Below are 17,546 nucleotides of genomic sequence, written 5' to 3'. Positions count from 1 at the left end.
CTTTCCTATATTCTGTTTAGCGCCCATTCTCTCTCCACCACTGATGTGCAAGTCCCAGTAAAAGTTTAATGTGCTATTTTAACTAAATACTGAAAAAAGTAATATCAGATTTATCCTTGATTGATAGAATCTCTCTGAGAGCCTCTCAGAACTATTTCTTGCAGTATTCTTGCTGGCTGCAGGTAGCTTTTCATTTATCCATGAAACAACAGAGTCCTCTTCTTACATCATAAACATATAGTTGTGAATATATAGTATTTCCTCATAGCCTGATGTGAAATGAATGCCAAAAGCCATTTTGGGATTTGCTCAAAATCAGGAGACAGAATTTATTTTTTAGTCTCAGCTGGGATGGGAATATATGTAATTTGTCAAGAGAAATCCTAAGTATGTACTAAGAGTTTTAATATGGAACTTGCGGCAAGTATACCCACCATTGGAAAAATCTCTGTCTCTTTACTTCTGAAAGGGCTCTTCCCCTGCACCTTTCTCCAGCCATCCTCCACCATAACTGCTACTCCCCCCTAAATAAAATCTGAGCCCCAGCCAGTTTCAGCTCAGGAGCTGCCTGAGTGGATATGGTTTCTATGTATTTAGTAACCCTCACTGCATCCTTTTTCCAGAAGCTCAGCTTGGACCCATAAACAAAGGTTAAAGTTACTGTTAGCAGGAAAATTATGTAGTTGTGCTTTTCTCCTTGGGCCTCTCCTGAGATACACTTCATGTCTCTAAGGAAGGACTGTTGTCCCTCCCTGAGTTTGAAAACTGTATATTTAAATGATGATGACTTTATGCTTTATATGATTGACATTGTTAAACTACTTTTATAGCTTCTTGCTTCTCCAGGATTCACTGAGTGCTGCCATTCATTGTTTAGGGGTTCCTCTTCTTTCCATTTGTGCTTATACTGGTCACTTTGATTTCAGTGGCACTGCAAAGGAACAGTTCATAGGAAAATGACTTATTGCTGCTCCATTATAGAGCACAAAACAGCTTACAAGAAACACATCTCCGTCTGTGAAGTTAGCTTGTGATAGTTTCTTTTTTACCCTTTAACTCATTGCTTTTGCTTGATAAATAACAAGTTCTAAATCGCTCCTATTAAAGTTGATGGGTCATTGTTATACTAGAGAGAGATTTTTCACAATATATATGTAACCTTACAGTAGGTATGAATGTGTCACCCTTCAGCCCTGTTGGTTTCCAGATTAACATTAAAATAATTTTGAGGGAAGTGGGCAGCAAGAGAGGTTTCCATGTTTGCAGCTGGGAGATCTTTGAGAAAAAACAATAAGAAACAGACAGTAAAGAAGAATTTTTTCCTAAGGAAGCACCTGTGTTTTGAAATATGACTCAGACCAGTCCACATATTTAATGAGATCAATTCAACTGCTCAAATAATATATAATTCTCTGTATGAGTGTGTATGTATATATATATGAATGTGTTATGTATAAAAAACTATAATCCTTTACATTTTAACAAAAAGTTACCATTTTAAGAATTAAGTTATTTGTATGAAAAATGCCTATATGGTCTTATATTCTTCATTTGGTCAAGTGAATTATTTTAACAATACATTTAGCACAGTTTTAATAAGCATAGTATTGAACTAGTTATTGATACTTTTATTGGCTTTCTATTAAAAAAATCACATTTTAAATCACAATTGGTAAACAATTAGGAAAAAAGATAGAATTCAACAAATGAAAAGAACTTTGATAACTTTGTGAAAACAGGTTGTGTTTGGTGGCATTTTTAAACAAATAACTCCTAGGAAAGAGTATTGAATACTAATATGCACTAATGAAAACTCTCCAAAATCAAGAACTGAATGTACCCCAAAGTATCTTCTGTCTTTTCACCTGCTAAAACTGATTCTTCAGGACATGTGAGAAGTATGTTGCTAGGGAAGATGAAAAAGGCAACCTCACTACCTAACCTTGTGGTTTTTGCTCCGTTAACTAAGAATAAAAAGAACACTTTGTTCTCCTTTTTCAATGCCATTCTGACACTCGTGCAATAAATAAGCATACAAAAGTAATTTTCTGTTTTGATGCCTATTTCAAAATTGTCAAGGTAACAATATAATAGGTCTACCAAAATGTAAATTGACTCTGAAAACCAGTATCAATCCAAGGACTGTATAATGCTTGCATTGTCTAACTTGAGTTCCCTGCTTTTTTGTTTTGTCTATAGACACCCTATTTTTGGCCATCAAATTGTTGGGAGCCGGAAAACACAGACTATGGTCAGTGTAGAAATCTTTCCTATTTCTTTTGGGAATTATGTATTATGTGAATGAACACATCATTGCAGTCTGTCTTGTTTAATCATCCCACTGTTAAAAACATAATTATATGTCATGTAATTCCTGGCAAGAATTGCTGATATTGAAATGAATGTGTTGTTACCTTTATCAAAGTTTATTCAAAGTTTATTAAAGTCAGATTTGGAGTTGATCTGAGGAAAAAAAAAAGCCTCAAAACTCATCAAAACCTACCTTGTCATTTACATCTTCTGTTTGTTCCAGGAAGTGTAATTATTTACAGTGACAAAGTCTCAGTGAAGCAGAGGACACTTTATTGATGGTTGTGCAGTAGTTATTCTCAGATTCAGACCCAAAGATGTGCCTAGTTTAGATCTCTTATTTCTGATATACACTGTGTGGAAAATTATTTATTATGGAAACTAATACGGCTCTAATATGATCTATATTAGAAAATATGTTGTTTATTTGCCTGTTTCTTGGGTTGTTTCATAAATTACACATTGTAATTACTGATGTGCGCTTAGACAGGAAAATCTGAAGATAATAGATAGTAAAGTATTAAAAAAAAGCTCATAAAAAATTATAACCAAAATTAGGTGCCTCTGTACACGAAATCGTGACCTGATTTTTAAAGAAAATGCATCATCTATGTGCAGTCTCCTGTTCATTCTAATCCAGACTGTAAGTACTCAGCTGATCTGAAGACCAGGTCACTTATTTAGATAACTAAGCATGTACATGATAGCTTACCTTTTCAAAAACTCAAACTTTGAAAGTCTCTATTTACAGCTTTTCAGAAATTTAGATGCATGTTCACTTGTAATATAGATCCAGTCTCAGCCCTTGGGAGCTGAAGACCGCAGAGATGGATGCTTCCTTCCTTTCCGCAGAAGACACAGTTTAATTTCAAATACATTGCTAAATAAAACAATTTCAAGCTAAGACTCTCAGCACAACTGAGTGCCTTCAAGGTAGAGTTTGAAAACAGTGACAGTTTCCGCATCCTATAGAAGGAGAAAAATGTTCATCTTTCTTTAAAATACTGAGATTTGAAGATGTCCAGCAAATAGTTATTGAAAGCTACAAAGGAGGAGTAATTCATACCACACCTGAGTGATTAGCCACTCCATATGAGGAAATTAGTCACTGAAGGAGAAATGTTAGATTTACCACTTATTACACTGTTTTTTCCTTTCCTCAAAAGTGTTATTTGCTTTTCTCAGAGGGCACTTCAGTATAGTCTCCTAATATGTTAAAGATCAGAAAGTAATTTACTATGGTTTTAAGAGACATTGAGTGGTTCAGCTGTGACATGTATTACATTACCAGGGGGATTTTAATAAATAAATATATGCTTAACAGGTCTGAACTTGAGATCAGGCTGAGAATGTTTCTATTAATATCCTTTAATCTAAATTAGGAGACGCTAACTTTCTAGTCACAGCTGATCACTGGACTGAGCAATGAATTACATACCTCAGTCAGTAAATAGAAATCTTACATAATCTGTCGAGTTTTTGTATGCCAGAAATAGAGAATTAAAGTTGGGAATCAGTTTCTTCATCATGCAGGGAGGTACCTTTGTTGAACTCATTTGAGAGGTTTTGAGATTTAAATATAAGACCTGTAAAATATGTTCCAGTTGGTGAATTTAAGCTCTTCTGTTGCAGAGGGGTGAAGGAAGGGAAAGCCCCAACTCTGACATCTCATTGCTCTTTCGGAGTCATGAGCCAAAGGTGCAAGCCTGTAAGAAACCCACCCACAGCTCCGCCATGCAACACGGTCAGAGCATTGCACTAGATCTACCTAAGGTGGCCATGCTTCACCAGAACTGGCTAATGCTAGAGCATTCGCAGGAAAAAAAATTTTTAAGACAACAATGTGTTCTTATTAGGTTCTTATTAGGTTCTTATTAGGTTCAATACTGTTCTTTTAGGTTAGCATCTTCCCAGGCAAATTAGCATTTGCCTTGTGGCCTGAGCATTTTTTTCTGTTACCTTTCTATGAATATACGTAGAGGGCAGATAAGGGGAGAACTGAATACAGCTGCTTGCAAAAAGGATCATATAACTGTTGTAAACAGTGGTCATCAGAGGAATACAGAAAAATCGAACAGATAATATTCAAGAATCCAAAATAAATCTAAAGTAGGATTGAAACAATTTGGGCATATTAAAGGGTAAATTCCACCTCAAATACACTCCAAAGAGGTTCTGCAGATTTTCACAGTAATTCTGTTACTTCCTAGAAAATATAATAAATAGAATATATGTTATTACAGATATGCAAATGTATTTCATACTTGTCATGTATTATGGTACTATGCAGTGCTTCCATTTTCATGGACTTGTCCTAACCAAGCTTGAAACTGCACCTCCTAAAACTAATGATTGTGGCAGGCGTTAGGAGTCTCTCAAGGCCAGCAAGAAGTAGGCTTTCTCTGTAATCTTCCTTTATCAAAGTTATTAACAAAGCAAACCCCTTTCTTTGGCATTGACCTAATTTTACAAGTCTTTGAAAACAGACTACAATTTTATTTTAATTTCAGAATTACTCCCAACCATTTACAATTACTCACCCATAGCTGGGCTACTGTCCAGAATGTAGCATTCTGCCAGGAAAATAATTAATCTTAAACTAGAAATCAAATGAAATTGAGATACTGCATGTGTTAGTTTATTACCAGCGCTAACTCAGCAACAAATAATCTTTACATCTTTGCATAATATGTTAATATCTTCTCTAAAATATAATTTCTTGTTCCACGTGAGCTTGTAATATTGAATATTTTCATTAAAAAAGATTTATCTGAAGAAAATGTGAAGAAAAAAGACATGAAAACAGAATCTTCCAAAATGCCAAGAAACTGCAGACCTGTTCTCATAATAAAGCTATTGCTCAGTGCTATGCCTTGGTGGCAAAAAGAGGGCTTGGATTAATTTATTGTGTGTCAAAGTGGAATTGTGTAGCCTTTGGTTTTGATTGTAACTATCAAAATATTGACCATCTGATCATTCTGAGGTTACTAAGAAACTGTTAATTTTCACAAAGTGCTGAAAATCTCCCTTCCTTTTTCTTGAAAGTCATGCTATAAGAGATCTCAAAGAGATGCCTCAAATTGCAAATAATTTTTAAAAAGGCAGGTTCTTAGGTTCCATCTGTTGAAGATACCTGTTTTAATGCCGTATGTCTTGGAGTCCACCCATGTGGGACATGTTGTTCTGTGTAGAATCCCATTGGTTTCAGTGGGATTTTATTAATGAAAAGAAGTACGCACATTAATAATAATAATAATAATAATAATAATAATAATAATAATAATAATAATAATAATTAATTATTAATTAAAAATAATAATAATAAATTTTAAGGCCAGTGTAGTTCAAATCACTTTGTGTTTCCTGTGAGTTAAGTCATGTTCCTGAATTATGATTTGGCTTTGTGACAAATAGAATTGGATCTCAGTTCAGAAAACTGGCTCTGGAAATGAATGCAGCTAATGGCTGTGCATGCGACCTACCTGTAATCATCTTCTCTTTTCTTACAGATGTAATTTTGTAACTGACAGAATTTTTTTCTGGCAGATTAAAAACTGTTCATGTCATTAAGAATTAATTAAATATGGAGGCTTGTTAAGTCTCAGAAAGGGGAAATATAATGCCACATATGAAATTGTTATTCTGTATGCATTTGGCCTCAGTTCTCATGGGGCTCGACAGGTTCTCTTGGAGGTTTAGTGACTCACAGCTGTTGCAAATTTGAGGAATTCAGTTCCTTACTGTTCTTTTTTGAATGTGATAAATAAGAAATACGAAAGGTTAGGGAAAAATTCCATTCACAACAAAATAGGAATTATTTTTGTGTTTGAAAAGCTCAAGCCTAAGCCTAAGCAAACAAATGAACATAGTTGTGACAAAGTAAGAGGCTTAAAAGAATTTCAGGCGTATAAGATATGAAGAAGGATTAGTAACTTTTACTCATTTTCTCTAGTGCACTTTTGTTGATGGTTAAACTCAAAGGTGTCTGTGACATACAGACCTTTTTGTACAGTTAACTGCATATTAAAAAAAGAAGTACGTTCAAAGGAGAGACAGAATAAAATTTTTAAAATGCCACAGTCACTTATGTTAAGTCACTTATGTGTTAAGAAGGTTTGGACTAACACTAGAAGACAACAGTCAACTGCATCTATATAGTTGCAAGAGGATGCTGTTTGAGCCTTGTAATTTTATGTGTGTGCATTTCTCCCAAATGAGTTAAAAATGGAGGAGGATTGCAGAATCTTGGTAGGTTATGGAGAACACAGTAAATAACTGATAATGCAACATGAGTTTAAGAGCACATGACTGTGTTATCTGTAAATGATGCTAAATGAGACTATTTTTCTATATATTCAAAGCATATTCTTAAATTCTGCTGTGAAGAAAGACAAGTTTTGAAAATGCACATATTTTCAGTAGCCTTCCAGGTAAAGTCATGTGCTGTAAAGGCAATCTTCTAGGAAATTAGAGCACTTACAGGAAAAAAAATAGCCTTAATTAATTGCTCCCTCTAAAAGTGTAAGCTCCCTGTCTGGATAAGTGCTGCCTGTAAACTTCTGTGGCAGTTCTATAGATATTCATGGCTCTGTTATCCAGTCTGAGTTACAGTAAAATAAGGAAACCATCTACTTTTGCTGTGTGAAAGTTGTTGTCTTATAGCTGTGGTTTTCCAGCATTTTTATGAAAGCAAAAGTCTGTCCTTTTTAAATTTTCTTGATAATCAGCTAGCAAGTCAGTCTGTGCAAAGCTCCCTTCCTAATGATACCTTCTTATTGCTTAAGAGCAAACTGACAGAGACCTCTCTGTGTTCAGCCTCTGCTGCTCCGTTCTGAACACGAGCCATTGCACCTGGCTCATCTGCCCCTCCTCTGCCAAATGTGTTAGTCATGATAAAGAGTACATAGTGCACAAAAAGTAACTGCGATCATGTATCATATGAAAATATTAAATATTACGAAAATATTTCATATGAAAATATTATATGAAAATATTAAAAATTTTCGTATAATTTTCTCTCTAGAGTTTGTTGCCCCCTTATTTTATGAGCCTAGCTTCAAATCCCTTTATGAAAATTTGATTAGTTCAGGAATTTTCTCTCTCATTCGTCTTGCTGCACCCTTTTCCATGGAGTAACTGGCTAGAAGGAGAACTGTACAGAGGATGCATTATATACTTTCTTTGCCCAAATGCTCAGGCAGGATTCCCTTGGCAACAGCTTATTAGTAAGCGATTTGTGTTTGAGAAATATTAAACCCTGTTGCTTACCTGAACTCTGCTGGAAAACTGCGTGTGCTCAGCATCTCTGGAAATCAATCCATAAATATGAGTCAGTAGCTTGGGGCAAAACTGGTAGCAGAGTAGCATTTTCTTCGATATAAATTGGGAGATATGAATAAAAATGTATTTGTTAAAATTTATGCCATGAGAATGAGGAGAAATTTACCAATATAGTGTAAGTAGTTTCTGGAGAGCTCTGCAGTTCTATAATCTTGAACCTTGATGCCCAGTTCCCATTTTTTCCACAGCTAGTGTCAGCCAGAGTACGTCAGCAATGACTCTGGCAAGCAATCCTCTTAGGTCCTTAATAGAGATCCCTCCTTTAAGGACCTGTCTCAAAGTGTCTCAAAATTTGCTGGATTTCTAGGTGTAGTAAGAAACAGGATCTTTCCACCAGACTCAAATAATGTACTAAATTGTTGCTAAGACTGGGTTGTGGCTCCTTAAGTGAGTGACTTTGCTTTAAGAAACTACATATACAGAATATATTGACTAAGATCTTGGTGGCAGGACTAAGTGAGGAGTACAGGATATCAAGGAGAATAGTCCCTAAAGAAAATGTGGCTGGGGCCAGTGCTTGCTATGCATAAAATTTAATCGGGGCAGAACCGAATCAAATGAGCTTTAGGAAAGAGACTTGCATTGGCAGAAAGATGGAAGAGGTGACCTACAAGATTTTTTTCCACTCTGAATTCGTATCCTATTATATTTCTCTGCAGAGCTACACAAATCACTCATTAGGAGCTATCTCTGTCATCATATAAATGATGAAAAGAAAGTGTCACTTCAACAAGCATGTTCTGAATTTTGTTCTGATCCTTGCTAATACTGACACTGACAAACAACCGCAATGAGGGCTCTGTAAGCAGGAGGCATTTCCTGAAAATGCTTTCCAGCCAGCTCACCACTTCACAGTTTTGTACTTACCTGAATTTTTCTTTCCATGAATGTGTAACCTATTTCCATAATATGTGGAGCATTGGAAATATGTTTGGCCAATGCATTTGTATGCACGCATATGAAAAGGTAACTGACCCAAGTACATGTTTTCTGCACCATTATTTTAAAAGCATTACTTTTAAAGCATTGATAATCTGCATCTAGGGCCCCAATAAATGGAGATAAAATTTCTTATCAGAATAAGTTCTGAGATTTATAAACATAACTCATAATTTTCAGAATTGCTTTCAAATTGCCATGTTGAGCAAACTAAATAGGTCTGTCTGTTTCATTATCAATATGGAAATTAGAGCTTTCAGGCCATGAAGGGAGCAGTGACAACAAATGCTTTTTTCTGTAGTCATGCACTGTCTTGCCACTGATAGCGCTTTGCCAGGTGAGCACTGAGTAATTGCCCACTTTGTCAAGTAATGGCCACCTTCTGATCCCATCCCTGTAGCTGATCTTTGCAGTTTAGAAGAAAAGACTCTCCACTTCTGACATCCTCAGCCTTGCCTTGGATTGCACATGCCCTAGGTGGTTTCTATGCAAAATCAATGTATTTGGATTTGTTGCACCTCCTCTTCTTAGAAGCTACATAGCAAGTGCATTCGAGTTGCCCTTAAATCTGAGAGCCTTAAGAGGAGGTAGAAAGCTTTTTTTTTGGTGCCAAAGCAGGGTGTTAAGTTCTTGAATGCAAATTGGAAACATTATGATAACATCAAGAAGTATGAAATAATTCAATGGATGCAATTTTAAATTAGATTTGACACCAGGATATTCTTTATCTGATCCTATAGTTTATGTAGCTTGGGTGACCTCTCTTCCATACCTCTTTTTGTCACCCTGCAGGACTTTCCCAGGCCAAACTCATCTGGGGACTTTTGTGTTTTGTGTGTCTCTGGTAGTTTGAAATTTGTTTTTTCTTGCCCTTGGTTTATGTAAGAAAGTCCTCTACCCACCTAAATCTATAATCCAATTGCATTCCTTCAATGTTATTGAAATAGTGTAATCAAAGAGCAACAAGTAGAGAAAGGGAGGAGTGTTTCAGAAGTTACATTTTTGACCATTTGGCAATTTAGTGCACATAAGCTATCATGGTCTTCCTTCTAACTTAACGTTATTAGTATTTACTAAAGAGTGTAGTTCTTTTATAGATACACAAGGCTGATTGTCCACCTAAAAGTTTTCATCATTTTTTAAGACTAAGTGAAACTCCACAGCTGTTGCAAAAAGAAAAAATTATTTTTATTTAGTAAAAGCAGAGGTGACTGAAAGATGGTGTAAGTAGCCATAGAAATTCTGATGTTTAAATAAGATAGTTGATTTCATTTTCTTCATCCTGCAGTCATATTCTGTGCCAATTGTCCTGTAATTCTCCATCTGACGCAGGCACTCGCATATGGAAGGAGAACGTCTGTCTGCCCACAGGACACTTTGACACCCTTAGACCTTGCAGTACTTTCTATTTTCTCTGCTCTTTAAATACTGACTAGGCATGTACACACTGACTTGGAAACCAGAATTTTGACTCACAGAGAGTATAAATTTAATCTGGCCTCAGTGGAGGTAATGAGTGTTCACTGAAAATTACGCCCACCATCTGGGGCTGAATCAAGCTGTAACACCACTGGCACTGAGACAATTATGTAAGGAGTTTAGGTTTGTGGTGGATGTGTAGGTAGCATTATCCGTGGTCTTCAGAGGCCCAGTTGTCCTTCCACTGAATTTTGCTGAGGCTTTTCCTCTGCTGTGGTGAGAGGAAAGATTTAGCCCCTGTTTAGCAACAAGTTTAAATTCCCCAATTTAACTTTTGGGTGAAAGCTCTGTTTTTTTTCCAGTAAGTGTGTGTAATATAATGTGTACTCAGTCCAGTTTCTTGATTCTAGAATGAAACCTGTCATTATCACTATGATCTTATTTAAAGAAAAAAATCTATAGAGGTTTCTTAGGAGCTTTCAAGTACAAGTGAACAGTCAAGAATAGGAAACAAAGGTAGCTAACCATGAAAATGGGTTATTTTGGGTGTAACAGTTTAAAAACTTGCAAGAAGGAAAACCCAGACACCCTTTTCATGCAACTCGCTAGAACACTTTGCAATCTCACTTTAAGCTCTCACATTGCCCACGTTTTGTGAATGCCTGAACAGAATTTTCAAGAGTGAGTAGTCTCTATTTACTGCACAGCTACCAAAGTGTGTTTTAGTACTGGTTTGTGGTTCAAATGTCCATTTATAAACATCACTGACCATCTTTCATTATGAAATGTTGCATATTAATATTGCCCTTAAAATATTGGCAAGTCTCTTTTCTCATGATAATCAGTCACTTCTAAAGCACAAACTATAGCATCTAATATATAATTCACTTTAGTGGAGGCAATCATGTTGATTGCAAAATCTATCAGAATACACTGGCTCTAAAAATAAGAGTGTATGTGGCAGTCCATATTTAGCAAATTGAGGTTATTAATCAGACCCTGTTCCTTGCAAATCATTCATCCATATATTAAGCATTTTTCAGGACCCTTGTCAGGGAGCGGCAAAAGCGGGCAGCTCTGCAAGGGAAGGTAAGCAAGAACTGAGGGTGGCAACAGTGCAGGCAGGAGCAATGTCCTCACTGACGAAGTCTCAAGTGACCAGGAAGGTCCAAGGTCAAGCCAGGAAGCCAGGACAGTGTTGGTAAGTTACAGGGCTGGTTAGAGGCATATCGAGCTCATAGCTCAAGCCAGGGCCAGGGGAGGTAGCTGGGCTTAAGCACAGCTCCTAGGCACAGGGGGCCTCAGTGGAGACCCTGGATGGGCTGCTCAGGGCAATTACAGCTCCTTGGTGTACTGAGGGCCCTGACCAGGACCTTTGGAGGTAGATAAATAGAGAACTATATAGAGAAATAGCGGAGCTTTTAGTTGGAGACCTTTCCTGCAGATTGTATTTCTGTGTGAAGCTGTAAAAACAATGACAACTCATACAAATCATGGGATTAGAAAACCAGACACTGTCATTCTCTGAAATGCTGAGGGCTCATGACTCTGCTTTGAGAGGGAAACTGACTGACATCCTCCCCAGATGCTCGGGGTCAGGCTACTGGACACATGCAGTTACTTCACACGTGTTTTAGTGCAGAAAAGGAGTGGTACCTGTGAAAGATGGGAGTATCCATATTTCAGACCTCATTGCCCTAGAAGTCAGAAGAACAAAACCTCATTTCTCTGTGTCTTCAAATGTTCTGGCTGAAAATGAGAGTGATTTTCACATTCTTCTTGCTTTCCAATGTGCTAGTGAATTTTGTTACAGGCAAGCCAAAGAATATGATAACAAGAGTGTGAACTGGAGAACTCAAATTCCTGAGCTGCTGCCAGCTTCTTGTGTGACTACAAGTAGCACTTAAATAGATCCTCAAACATGCACTTCTATAATAAGGATGTAATTGTTAGCACATAACAACGGCTGTAAATTAAGTCAAAGAGTAGGAATGTCCTTCAGGACTGTTTTCTTCTACGCTAGGGGATATGTCGTATTTCCCAAATAACTAAACATTTCTTGGGCATATTCTGCCTTATCCACACTGGCACATAGAAACATTTCTGACATAAAGCATCCAAGCCACAGGTATTATAACCTTTAGGCTCCTGAAGGGGTGGGGATCTGGATAGTCCAGAGAAAAAAGGTCTGAGGGATGAACATGATTTTTTGGGTCTTGGCTAAGTTATGCTCATAATGAAAAACAAGCATTCTTTTACGGACTATTTGCTATGGAGTTGGATCAAAAAGGGTCATTAAAAGAATGCTGCAGGGAAAATACTGCAGTACAGTCACAGTGAAAACAAGAGTTTTCTTAGACACAGTATTAGATTAATAGTGTGGCAAGCTAATTCCTCTCTCCTACTCCTGGTGACCTCGTGGTTGTTTGGCCAGTGTTGAGAACTCTGTGATCTGAAGATGCTTTTTTGTTAAAACCTGTCCTGACAGAAAGATGGACAGTCAGCCACCTCTGCAGCAATGATTTTTGTTGGAGGTAGCAGGAGATGCTAATCCCAAAATATACCCACAATGGGACTCAAGGAAGTGCTAAACTAACTAAAGGTGCCTATACAGGGACCATGAGAATGTGATTTACAAGGGCTTAATCAAGAGCAGAGAACAGGGAGTTTGGTTTTTTTCTGTTGAAATGGTATTAGACTGGTTGGACTGGACAAAATTTGACCCCTGCAATTCTCAGAACTGCTACACATTTCTATTAAATATGTATTTTATTGCTAATATTTTCAAGGGCTTTAGGGATTTTTTTTTCTTGTTCAATGAAATAACTGATTTTGAAGGAAAAGAGAGGAAAATGCTTCACTGTAAAAGGAACTAAATGACAAAGACCATCTCTCTCCTCAGTATTCTCTTACCACTGTACTGATTGTGGATGCAACCTAGGTACAAAGATTCATCCAGAATTCATCCCCTCATCTTTTTGTGACATTTCAGCATGCATGCCAATGCATTAGTGTAAGTGTATACTAATATTAGTATGCATGGAAACTGAGGCTATAGAAACTGTTTGTCTGCTATGCTTGGTGTGTGATGTGGATTTGTATTTGTATTTGTAGATTTTGTAGATACAGAAATTGCTTTGGAACCAGAGGGGATATGGGAGTGCCAGGAATAGAGAAAGACACCATGGCTTCTTATGGGAGTGGAAAGTGAAAAAGTATGAAAGAAAATAGGCTAGATAACACACAGAAAATGAAAGGGAGGGGGGAGATGAAAACTGCATTGAAATATAACTTCATTTTACATCAAGTAACACCTGTAACTGCAGCTGGGGTTATTAGAAGTGCTTGTCATCACTTCCACTGAAAGAGCATCCACTGGAGTGGGTTTGCATGCATTTGCAGGTGACTTGTCAGAAATAAATGTTTGCATGGAGTTGTAAAATATAATTGGTTTGACTACCTTAAAAATCAAAGCTATATATAAGATGAGCACTTCCTTCTTTCTAGTGATTGCAAGAGTTAGGTTCCTATGTGAAGTTATTCCTCTTTGCTCCTGTAGTGGACAAGCTGGCAGTCAGGAAGCAGGAATATTCCTAACCACAGCCAGTAAATATGGGCTATTTTTGCTGATCGTAGAGACCACAGATAAGTTAAGGTTTTCTTACCTACACTGATCAAAAGATTCCTCCATCTCACACCTGAGAAGGTGCTCTGAAGTAATGAAGTGGGTAAATATTGGACAATAAGGAATTGTGCTGCACTCGTCTTACTGGTGGGGGAAGCTATACAATATTCAGAGTTGATGTGAAGTATTTGTTGCTAAATAAAGTCTATCGGAAATATACTTCATTCAAGGGTAATGGAGTGCATAAAGAATGCAGGATCAAGCAACGTGATGCAAACCGCTGTGCTGTTTATGTAGTCTTAAGTTTCATTTTCATCGCTGTGTTCTTTCAGTATTTAGCTTTCGGTATTCTATTAGTTAAGATTCTGCTCTGTCTGAATGAGGTGGAGACAGAACAGCTCTGCTGAGGGATTTTGGAGCTAGAAAATAAATGAAAGAATATTTTTTCTCATTATATCTAATACATGATACACTTTTTTCATTTTTTGGTCTCATTATTTTCTGTTTTAAATATTGGTTATAGCAGACTAATCTGTGTGAGACTTGAAGTTTATCTGGAATTAATTTTTAATTAATTAATTAAAATTAATTAATTTTAATCTTCTTAGGTTGAAATTTTGTGATTTCTAAATATGAAGTAAAAATAAATAAAACCATGTATACACGTTCTTAAAAACCTATTTGACTAATATAGCAGCAGCTCCTGACAAAACTCTTATGCATTATGAGTTATACACACACAGTTTAAAAAATGTTTTTTCCATTTTTTCTTTAACGTGCTAGTTCCCTGGCCATTAAACAATCTCACCCCAAGTATCTCAAGCATTTTGTATATGATGTCTGTTGCATAAAGCAGATTTTATAATTATTTAATGAATCTCTGTATCTGACCCATCATTTTAGTTACAATACTGGTAGCATTGATTATGTCTTTAAAGCTTTTTAGAATAGAGGGAGAAATCAAAACAAAAAAAGCTAGCAGTAAAATTGAGATGAAGCCTCTAGATTTCTGGTCTGCTGTGTTTGTGAGATAGTAGCAAATTCTGTGTTGTTTTATTCTGTTCCAGCCGTTTACCTCTGCAAGCGGACAATGCAAAACAAAGCAAGGCTAGAGCTAGCAGACTATGAAGCTGTAAGTACCTGGGGAAAAGTAAATTTCTCTGCTGGGCCTAATGAGCATGTGAAATAATGTTAAGCATGAGAACTATAAGCATTATGTGTCAAAATTTATTAGTTACCCACTTTTGCCAGCATGTGGGTCTGACAATGCTCAGTAGTCATAAATGCTGTTTGGGAGACTGTAGTGAAGGCTAGATAGGCAAAAGTTGAGATTTTGGTCCATCTCTAATCTTACTCTGCTCAGATCACCATGGCAGGATCAGAAATAACTGTTCACACATCCCAGATACAGCACAAGTGTTTGAAAGCAATTGTACCCTACACCGTGTAAGGTTTGAATGAAGGATCTCTGGCAACATTTTCAAAAGCACTTGGTAGCTGTAGAAATACAAATCTGATTCTTTAAAGTGATGTTGGCGCTTGAGCCCTTGTCCTGTCAGTTAGGCGAGAGGTAAAGAGGGTCAGACTAGAGGCACTTCCCACTCCCCGACAGTTGTGCTGTGCCCCAGGCAAGGTAAGATAATTGGGGCCAGGAAGAGCAGGAAAAAGAGGGAGTTTGATTAGCTGATGAGGATGGCATGCACTAAGGAGAGGTGTCTTGAATTCCATCCCTATCCCCCCAAAAGTTCTTGAATTTTTCATGAAAATGTCAACATAAAATTCATGAACAGCCCTGGCTCTGCACTGAAAGCTGTCCAGCTGTGCTACTGTGACATGATAGCAGGATAGTCAGCCAGGCCTCTCAACATGCCAAAAACTCCAGCCGCAGCACCATGCTGACACACTTTATTGCTTCTTCTGGCACAAGCTTGCTTTTCAGTGTACTGCACTGTGGGGCATGCATAATTTTATACTTACATGCCTTAGAAAATTCACCTCCAATATGCAATCCACAAGAGCCTTTACTGGTATTGACAAGATCTCTAGAAAGTCTCCTCTTCACTCTCTGCAGTATTTATTTCCAGTATGTCATAGAGATACATTTCCAATGCATAGAAATACAATTAAAGCAACACTTTTTGTTAGGAAGTTTACGGACAATTTTTCACTTAGTCTCAGTCAAAGCAGTGCACAAAGGTAACTGGGGTCTTTTTGGAGGAAGATAAGAACCTCAGCCTTCTCCATGTTAACAGACTGCATAGTGCTGTCATTTAAACTGGGGGGAGATTGGAAAAGCTCTGGTACAGACAGTGAAGCTGTTCCAGCATCACTGGAGGAAACAATTTTGCTAAGATTTTACAAATCTTCTTCCTGTTATTATTAGTTGGCTGTAGGATATATACATTTCCTGTACTGTAGTGAAGAGCTATAGTCTACATTTTTTTTAAATGAAGATAGCTGTGGAAGTCTTGGAAGATTCCTTTACTACCAAAATATTGATAGCTTCTTATTACTGTATTTTAAATAAATTGATAGGTAGCCAACATTGTTCAATGCAAACCGTTTGTATAGATGGCTGATGGGAATTGTCATATGGATCATCCAGTATGGAAAGTACTGCTGTTATCTTTCAGTATTAGGTACTTTCAAAACTAGAATGTTTCTTTATATTATTACAAAATTACTCAGCCAGCACCCAGTATATAAAAATACCTCAGCATTCCCATGTTCTGCTGAAGGTTGCATCCACCCTTGTCATCAGAGTTTCAGAACTAAAATAGACAGGGCGTTCAAAAGTGGATAGATCTAGTATTGCATCCCATGTGGTGTCAAGCAAAGATTTTACATTGGATAAGTAAGGTACATTTACACTGGGACAGAGATCATGACTTGTATTACATCTTGGGGGGGCGAGGGGAGGAGGGAAAGATAAGCTAAAAGCTATTAAATAGTAAATAACTTACAACCTAACTCACTAAAATTGTGATGTATTTTCAGGAGAGTTTGGCCAGGCTACAGCGAGCATTTGCTCGGAAATGGGAGTTTATTTTTATGCAAGCTGAAGCACAAGCAAAGTAAGTTCCTTTGAAGATGAGGAGTTTTGGTTTGCATGCTTTTTGAAGGGAAAAGGGGAGGGAAAAGTGGTTGGACACTTCTTATGTTTCAAATTGCTGTCTTTAACATGGTTTCTTTTAAATATCCTATAACACTGACAGAGTCGACAAGAAGAGAGACAAGATAGAGAGGAAGATTCTTGACAGCCAGGAGCGAGCATTCTGGGACGTGCACCGGCCGGTGGTGAGTGCTGGTGGGGCTGCTCTGTCTGGGAGTGGGGCTGCTGATAAATGTCAGCCTCTGTGGAGCACTGGGGTAGCCTGGGAACAAGTAAAAAGGCTGTAGGGCTGGGGGTTGGGGCCTGCTCCCATTTTTTGCAGGATCTATAGTTTATATCTTTCTACTGTTGAAGACCGCAGATGTGTGTACACTGTTTGGGGTTTTCAGTGAATAGATTTGTTGTGTCTGATTTCTTGAATCAGAAGATACCTGTCTTTGACTATTACCATCTCAAAGGTTTCCCAAGGTATGAGTCACACAACCAAAATTATCAGCGTAGCTAAAAATACTTTTAAATAAATCTGACTTTTTTTTTTAATCTGCTTTTTTGCTCGCTAAGCCTTTCAACTTCACTTTGGTTATATTTCCAAGCTATTTTTAATGTATATAAAGGTTAGATAGTGTTGGCTTTGAGCTGTGGGAGTCATACATTGTCTAAACAAGATTTGTCTGAGTTCCTTGTCAAAGTCCATCTGAAATGAAATAAAAAAAAAAAAAGGGTCTTACATAATCAACTACCTTGAGACCTAAAACTTTGAGAAAGAATGTCAAATGTCACAAGACTTCCAATTAAACTGTG

At 37.2% G+C, this 17,546-nt stretch overlaps 1 protein-coding gene across 1 annotated transcript in view; it reads left to right on the top strand.

The window, feature by feature from the left end:
* The window catches only part of RGS7 (regulator of G protein signaling 7), a 233,371-nt gene that overhangs the window by 181,823 nt on the left and 34,002 nt on the right, over positions 1-17,546 (top strand). The window contains exons 6-9 of the mRNA XM_075497396.1: positions 2,200-2,251; positions 14,701-14,765; positions 16,631-16,707; positions 16,849-16,930. Coding sequence (XP_075353511.1) covers positions 2,200-2,251; positions 14,701-14,765; positions 16,631-16,707; positions 16,849-16,930 — 276 coding nt within the window. The remainder of the gene's footprint in view (positions 1-2,199; positions 2,252-14,700; positions 14,766-16,630; positions 16,708-16,848; positions 16,931-17,546) is intronic.

This window comes from Mycteria americana, chromosome 3, assembly GCF_035582795.1.
Source record: "Mycteria americana isolate JAX WOST 10 ecotype Jacksonville Zoo and Gardens chromosome 3, USCA_MyAme_1.0, whole genome shotgun sequence".
Lineage (NCBI taxonomy): Eukaryota > Metazoa > Chordata > Aves > Ciconiiformes > Ciconiidae > Mycteria > Mycteria americana.
Note: the sequence above shows the minus strand (reverse complement) of the source record. Positions and strands in the feature narration are given on the sequence as shown.